At 40.1% G+C, this 8798-nt stretch overlaps 1 protein-coding gene across 1 annotated transcript; it reads left to right on the top strand.

Annotated features, from left to right (window-relative positions):
• The first annotated feature begins 972 nt into the window (after positions 1 to 972).
• LOC143210692 (uncharacterized) lies at positions 973 to 2217 on the top strand. The gene has a single exon (XM_076427803.1). The coding sequence runs from the start codon at positions 973 to 975 to the stop codon at positions 2215 to 2217; it is 1245 nt and encodes a 414-aa protein (XP_076283918.1).
• The last annotated feature ends 6581 nt before the right edge of the window (positions 2218 to 8798 follow it).

The following is an 8798-nucleotide window of genomic DNA, read 5'->3' as shown; positions in this document are numbered from 1 at the left end:
CGCGACAATCTCGTATAATCACAGACGTTTTCAAAACTACGACGAAAGCGTGTGCGGACAACTGTGTGTGAAATTTCTCCGCGAGTCGTAAAGATGCAAAGGTCATTCACGTTCACGTTGTCGGGAAGAAGCAGCATTCTGTCGTCTCAGCACATTCCACCTATAAATCTGGACAACGACGAATACGAGCTGGGATTGCTCGATTTGCAAACTTATTACACGATACCGAACATCAGCGCTAGCATCGGTAACAATCTATTCTACTTCGGCGACAGAGACGAAGAGATCATCATCCCCGACGGCTCGTACGAATTGGAAGCGATAAACGCGTACTTGAGGCATGAAATACGCACGCGATATCCTCTCAAAGATGCCGATAATGAATATCCGCTGGTCCTGCAGGCTAACAACAACACCATGAAAAGCGAAATTATCAGCAAGTTTCGGATAAACTTTGCGAAGCCTCACAGCGTGGGGTCCATTCTGGGATTTTCCGCGAACCGCGTTTTATCGCCGAACACGTGGCACGCATCCAACGCGCCTGTGAATATCATTAACGTGAACATCATTCGAGTAGAATGTAACGTAACCACCGGATCGTACGACAACGGCAAACTCGTTCACACGATACATGAGTTCGCGCCCAAGGTACCGCCGGGGTATAAATTGTCCGAAACGCCCACGCGAGTCATTTACCTTCCAATCGTTGTGCGAGCAATCGATGATTTAACGATTCGCATCGTGGACCAAGCCGGACGTTTGATCGATTTTCGCGGTGAAGAAATCACGGTACGACTACACATGCGACGAAGCAATGTTAATTCATAACAATACGACCTTGAAGAAGAACACATCAATTCATAAGAAACCAAACGAGTGTAAAAAACTGACCGCGAGAAACGCAGAGTATCTGAAATCTTTGGGATTCGTTGTTAAAAACAAGTGAAAGAGGAAAAAAGTGTTTTTTTCACCATGTTCGAGGACATTTTGAGCATCTCCGAAGCGCCGATCTTCGACAATCGAATAACGAAGATCGAGCTGCACACATACAATCCATATGCCAACACAACGTTTGAAAACAACGATGAGATACGCATACCAATTCAACAGCAAGACTTGTACACGCTCCCGTGCAGAAGCTTCCTATACGTCGAGGGAAAACTTAGTTTGCCTGGGAAACTTGAATTACCAGCGGGATCAACAATCGAATCGGCGGCTCTCGATAACAATGCCGTTGCGTTTATGTTCGAGGAAATACGCTACGAATTGAACGGCGTTGAAATCGATCGGTCCAGAAATCCTGGTACTACAACGACTCTGAAGAACTACGTGAGCCTGTCCACGACGAGAAGCAGCGCGTTATCCAACGCGGGCTGGACGCATAACACCGAGGCGCAGAGGAAAACCGCGACAACCACAGCGGCGATAAACTTCAACTTTTGCATACCTATGAGCATGTTATTGGGCTTCTGCGAAGACTACAAACGCGTTGTAATAAACGCCCGCCACGAATTGATTTTAATTCGCTCGCGTACCAACACAAACGCGTTGTACAGTTCTTCCGAAAATGCGAAACCCGTTCTGGATCTATACAAAATTCAATGGCGAATGCCACACGTCACGTTGGATGAAATAAATAAGCTGTCGATGTTACGTATTCTGGGCAACGACAAGCCGATCGATATGAGCTTTCGATCATGGGAACTGTACGAGTATCCTCTGCTCCAGGCGACTACGAAGCACACATGGGCCATAAAAACAGCTCCGCAAATGGAAAAACCGCGATACGTGATATTCGCTTTACAAACCGCGCGAAAGAATAATTTAACGAAAACAGCTACGCATTTCGATCATTGCGCATTAGCCAATATTCGGCTCTACTTGAATTCGGAAACCTATCCGTACGATGATCTAAATGTTGATTTCGAAAAAGACAAATACGCGCTGCTCTACGATATGTATACAAAATTCCAAGAATCATACTATGGAAACGGCGAGGCGCTACTCAACGTCATAGATTTCCTGAAATACGGTCCATTCATCGTTCTCGATTGTTCTCGGCAAAACGAAGCGCTGAAAAATGCCACGATCGACGTGCGAATCGAATTCGAATGTCGAGCCAACATTGCCCCCTCGACAACCGCATACTGCTTGATGATACACGACTGCATCGTGGAGTACAATCCATTGACGAACATTGTGCGAAAAATTATTTAAACTACCGTTAACAATATTTTAATCGAATAAATGTGAAAATGAATCTTTTAATAAATAAACAATGGAAAAACATCTTTTTATTAATCGAATAAACAAAAAATCTCCTCCATATTTATTTTCACACCGATAAGTATAGTGGTGGGGGTATTATATATACTATAGATGACTCTCTCCCACAGTCGTCGTTATTCAGCGAACGTGTGATCTTCGCTCCATTTCACGGTAAGTACAATTTTTATTTTATACAGAAATCAATCATTGGTTAGAAAACATTTTTTATTTAGATGGCTCAAATCACCCAAATCATTGACATGGATGGATTCATTGTCGAGAGAAAATTTTTATGCAAAGAATTAGCCATTATCAATGTTTACGACGGCTCGTTCGAACTCGCTGAATTTCGTTTGGGAATAAACTTTCATCGTTTATCAGATGCTGACAAAAAGTCGACACGGTACGTAAGCAATTTTGTACACGGGATTCCATTTATCGATTTCGGCTATGAAAAATATCAACAGAACGACGTGTTCGATGTTATACGCAATTTTGTGCGCGATCACGCGAATCCCGTCGTAGCGTACAAAGGTGGGTGTTTCGAGAGAGACATCCTTCGAAAATTAGAAATAAACTCGATAAATTTGGAAAATTTAGGATGTCCAAAATACGATGTATTAGTCCACGATCCCATGTACCGAACTGCTCACGTACCGTGTAAACTTCACTGTTGGACAAAACGCTCTTCAAAACCGTACCATTGCTGTCTGCGCGAAGTGCAAACATTTCGAGCATGGCTAAACAATTATATAAAAAAAACGTAACTCACTTCTTTCACCCAGCGTTTTAAAAAAAAAAAATGATTGAGATACCGGACCCCACACCTGATTTGCGTCTCGAGCGCGACAGACTCCAAACTTTCCGTTCATGGCGTTATTCACACATCGTCAAACCTGAAGACCTCGCAGCCGCAGGATTTTTCTCCTTGTGCGACGAAGATCTCGTCAAATGCTTCGAATGTGGTATAATGCTGCATCGATGGAAAGATGGCGACGTTCCCATGAATGAGCACCGCATCTGGTCCAGATGCTGCGGATACGTTCACGGGGCGAACTGTGGTAACGTACCGATCGGAGCTAACCCTAGCGCAATAACGCCACAACCGAGAGGGATAGACGTGTGCGGATACCAGGTAAAAAAAAATTTTTTAAAAAGAAAATTAATTAAGAAATGTTTTTATAAATTAAAAAAATATTTATTTAGGAAGACACCCAGAAACCACGTATGCACAGATTTTTGAGAGAAATGCAGCAGCAAACTAGCAGTCCGGACCACTGAAAGAAAAAAACATTATTTTTAATATTTAATCTTGTATTGTAAAAAAAAATAAATAATACTTGCCACTCAAATAACGTTGCAATTGATGTAACGAACTCCCCATCCCACTCCTCCACCTCCTCGCGACAGCGACGCATATTTAATCGCCAACCGCGAATAAACTCGCACCGTTCGTAGTTTGTATCAAATGTCTGTAAGATAAACGTACAGTGTAAATTTTGTTTGAAAAATATATTTCACGATAACACAGTGATGAACACACGATACTTACCAGCACGCTCAACAGCTCGTTTAATGACAGATTTTTGTCAACGACCACGAAACGTGGCTCTCGTGGCACCATTATACTCAACATGATTGCAAACTGGAAATGCATTTGACCGTCGCCTCCTTTTAAACACCGGTAGAAAACGCGAGATTAAATGAGGAAGGAAATGCAAAACCATAAGAGAAAGATTGTTACAATAGGACCTTTCTCACTGTTTTATGAAACAGCGCGATAATTACGTCTTGCAGCTGCACAAAACAGCGGTTTAGATTTTAAGCATAATTAAAAACGCAAGATTAAATGCTGAAGTAAAACCATAAGAGAGATCGCTACAATAAAACCTCTCTCTGTTTTTTGATAAAACAGAGCTATAATTGCATCGAATCTCTCTCTTACAGTTTTTAACTTGGTAGAAAATAATCAGAGGATACCTCTTCTACAATCATATACTCCTAAGAGAAGAAAAGTCTATACCAATTCTGGACCAGGGTGGTTCCCCCGGCTTTATTATTCTCACAATAGAAATACCTCTTCTACAATCATATGCTCCTAAGAGAAATAAAAGTCTCTCTCTCTTTCCCGTAAAGACATGATATAATCCTCACCGAACATGATAAGGAAATTGCTTCACATAATATTGCAACTAATTAGGTCCGGAAAAGATAAGGAAAACCACAAGGACGATGACCCCATCAATCGATCCTTGCAAGACACGATGTGTTCCCCCACCCAAAAGATTGACCTACATAATATTTACAGAATAATAAAACGCGGAAAAAGATAAGGAAACAAAGACGGCACCGGAAATGATAACGATAAGGAAAACCGCAAGGCGCGTCGGAAATCATAAGGAAATGATAATGATAAGGAAAACCGCAAGAAATCAAGATGGCGCTATTTCACGACAACGGAAATTCACTTCCTGAGTTAGAATCCCCATAGGTACACTACTTACCGTCCTTCTTCAATGCTGACACGAAAGCTTTGCACACGTCGCTCGCATTTTTTACTCTTCATTAAAATAAAATTATTTGAGAATATCTCTTTTGTATTTTTTTTTATTACAACATTACATACAATTCCTACAGAAAAATGAAATTGAAGCAGAATTATCGCAATATAAAGTATAGTCGTTTAGAAAAAATTAATTATCATAATTAAAATACGAATAGAAAAAATATAATTAAAGTATATTCGTTTTAGCTATCCACGAATTATGTGATGCGTCCATTCCCAGCCATTTTACATATACTTTATTTCCTTTTCTGCGTAATATTTTTTCAACTAAGTATATGTCAGAATATTTTACCGCGCGTATCTCATGTTCATAAAATCCTCCGGCAATAGACCGAGCATATTTTTTGCAAAGTCAGCATATTTTTCAGGGGACTTGGTTTCATGTTTCGCGATACCCCCTTCTTTCTTGCGTCATCTAGATCAAGGCATACCTTAGAGTGGAATAGTTGCTGAGTCATCATACCCCTTATCTTTAAGGGGTATCATATTTCGAAACATGTTCGAACGTGTTTCGCGGTACTCCCCTTTCTTTCAAGCATTACATCATCTAGGTTAAGGGCATACCATAGAGCGGAATAGTTGCTGAGTCATCACCCTTATCTTTAAGGGTATCATATTTCGAAACTCGTACACGTTTCTAAGAGCGGTATTGCACAAGCATATATTGCATCATATTTTTTTCTAAAAAATTAGACCGATTTTGCAAAGTCAACATATTTTTCAGGGGACACGTGCACTTGGTTCACCTTGAAACGTGTTTCGCGGTACCCCTCCCCCTTTCTTTCAAGCATTGCGTCATATTTTTTTCTAGGAAGAGTGAAGGGATACATGTTTTAAAAGAGTGTGTGTCGTCGATGCCGAGTATCAAAATGTTTGTCAAGTGCAGTGGATGGGGCTTTCCCCCATCATAGAAGTTATCAAAATGTTATGTTCGGTAACATAATCCCCTGACAATCTGATTGAACTGAGCCATATAAAGGGTTATCGAAACTGTCAGGAATCTTAGAAATCAAACTTCTACCCCCACTGAAAAAAATGTACATCGTATACCGAAGATTGAACGTATGTTCTTCAAAATTTTAAAAAAATTTCTTTGCGTTTCTCAAATATTTTGTAGTCAACGATGGTCCTTCGGGCAAGCTCGCGCATGTTTTCAGATAATTTAAAAAATTTTTTTCAGATTTTACAAATCTCTCTCTCTCTCTCTCTTTCAACCCCGTACTTGTATTGAATAAACCATCCGAAGTTCATTATTTTTTATATCAAAATAATATTGAATAAACCATTATTTATATTACTACTTACTATTTTGCTTACTACTTACTACTACTATACATTATTACTATTATTTATTGAATAAACACAAAATTATTTGGAAGGTCTCATTTTTTTTTTTATTTAGAACTATCTTCCTCCTCCTACTATTACAATTCAACTCGTGTAAAACGGCTGGAAATGGATGCGTTGTAGATATATTCTTAATTTATTCGATAAATACTCATCCTAGCGCTTTGATACTTGATATTTATTGTTAAAATAAAAGAAAGAGACGCGAACAGTAGCCGCCGCTGGTTCAAAGGCCTACGTTGTCGCTGTTCTTCGTTACCTTCGAAATTACAGTAATAATATCATCCACTCTCCATACAGCGAGATATTTTTTTACATTAGTGGTAGGGATTCTTCATTATTCTTTGTTTCCTGCGAACAGACAGTTATATATCATGTTATATATACTTTAGTGTATTTCTTTCTTTGAAAAAATTTTATTTACCTTCGAGCGACGATTCTTTGACGAATCCGCAGACGTCCATACCGCGCGGGTTTGGCGGGATTGTATCGGGATCGACTCCGATCGGTACGTTGCCGCAGTTCGCCTCGCAAACGTATCCGCAGGATCTCGACCAGGCGTGATGCTCCTTCATGGGATCGTCGTCCTCTTCCCATCGAGTCAGCTGTATGCCGCATTCAAAACATTCGACGAAATCCTCATCACCCAGATGGAAAAATCCTGCGATGGCGAGTTTTTCAGGCTGAACGATGTGCGAGTAACGCCAGTTGCGGAAACTTTGGAGTCTGTCGCGCTCGAGACGATAATCGGGTGCTGCTGTGGGATTCTGATCGGTTGTTGCTACGGCTGCAGAATCCATCTCTGATTTCGCAATCATTATGAAAACACTATGCGGAAAGTAAAAAGAGTTGTTGTGTTTTTTGGCGTGGAAAAAATTCAAAGTTGCGTTTTATAACTGATACTTTGCATGTTTTTTATAATTGTTAACCCATGCTTGAAATGTTTGCACTTCGCGCAGACAGCAATGGTATGTAGCGTTATTTGTTGGTCGCCAACAGTGAAGTCGACACGGTTCACCGTTGACAATTTCATACACGGGATCACGAACTAGTACATCATATTTCGGACAGTTGAAATCTTCTAAATTTATGGAGTTTATTTTCATTTTCCGAAGGATGTCTCTCTCGAAACATCCTCCTTTGTATGCTACGACGGGATTCGCGTAATCACGCACAAAACTTTGTATAATTTTGAATATATCATTCTGTTGATATTTTTCATAGCCGAAATCTTTAAATGGAATCCCGTGTATGAAGTTGCTGACATACCATGCAGACTTTCTGTCGGCGTCGGATAAACAATGAAAGTTCTTCCCTAAGCGAAATTCAGAGAGTTCGAACGAGCCGTCGTGACAAACATCGATAATGGCCAATTCTTTGCATATAAAATTTTTTTCTACAATGAATCCGTCCATGTCAATGATTTGAGTGATTCGATCCATCTACATAAAGAAAGTTTTTTTATCAAATTTTCAATCACTTACTAATTTTTTATACTCACCGTTGAAGAAAAGGATGGGATGATAAAAAACACACGATGTAACTCCGTATAGCGACCGTGATTTTCAACGTTTGTTATGATATAACTTCGTACAACGACTGTGACGAGCAATTTATAATGTATACCCCTACCACTAATTCAAAAATCTATGGGGAGGGGATGATATTATTACTGTATTTTTTCTTTTTAATAAATATGAGTTTAATTGTATGAGTGGGGGGAGGAGGATTGTTTTTAAATAAAAACAAATATCTTTCTCGTAATTTTTTATTTGATAAAGTATATATTTTTATCTGCATAAGCGGTTTAAGTAATTTTTTCGAACAATGTTTGTCAATTCATGCTGCAACCAAAGTATACGTGGACACGCTTAACGCGAAGCTTGAATCCGTGATCGTGAAAAAAACTGGTCAAAGAACTGAAAACCGCTAAAGAGACGATAAAGTCTGAACTATTAGCTAAACAGGATGAAAAACTGATCGAAGACCTGAAAACCGTTAAAGAAACGATAAAGTCTGAAATACTGGCAAGAAACGTGTCGACGGTCCTTGAGGGAAATCCATGGATAGCAATCGTCATATTGCATACTATACATGCGCTATACCTGTACCTGTACCTGTCTGTAGCTGCTCATGTACCTGTCTATACCTGTCTGTAGCTGTTCCTGTACCTATCTGTAGCTGTTCCTGTAATTGTCTATACCTGTCTGTAGCTGTTCCTGTACCTGTCCATACCTGTCTGTAGCTGTACCTGTACCTGTTCCTGTACCTGTCTGTACCTGTCTGTAGCTGTTCCTGTACCTGTCCATACCTGTCTGTAGCTGTTCATGTACCTGTCTGTAGCTGTCTGTAGCTGTACCTGTACCTGTTCCTATACCTGTCTGTACCTGTATCTGTACCTGTTCCTGTACCTGGCTGTACGTGTCTATAGCTGTACCTGTACCTGTACCCTATACCTGTATTATCGATATTAAGTAGCATTCATCGAGTCATATCAAGTTACCATAAAATCATCAACCTTGAGGCGGTTCCCCTTATCTTTATCTTTTCAAATGCATGTAGGATCGTGTCCGAACGGAAACACGTTCGAACTTCGCTCAACACGTGTGGTCCGCAA

Source organism: Lasioglossum baleicum, chromosome 1 (genome assembly GCF_051020765.1).
Source record: "Lasioglossum baleicum chromosome 1, iyLasBale1, whole genome shotgun sequence".
NCBI classification, from domain to species: Eukaryota; Metazoa; Arthropoda; class Insecta; order Hymenoptera; family Halictidae; genus Lasioglossum; species Lasioglossum baleicum.
The sequence above is the reverse complement of the archived record's forward strand: the minus strand, read 5'-3'. Positions and strand labels throughout refer to the sequence as shown.

What these genes read in the sequence shown, in the direction of transcription:
- LOC143210692 (XM_076427803.1), top strand. Translation starts at nt 973, where the DNA reads ATGTTCGAGGACATTTTGAGCATCTCCGAAGCGCCGATCTTCGACAAT.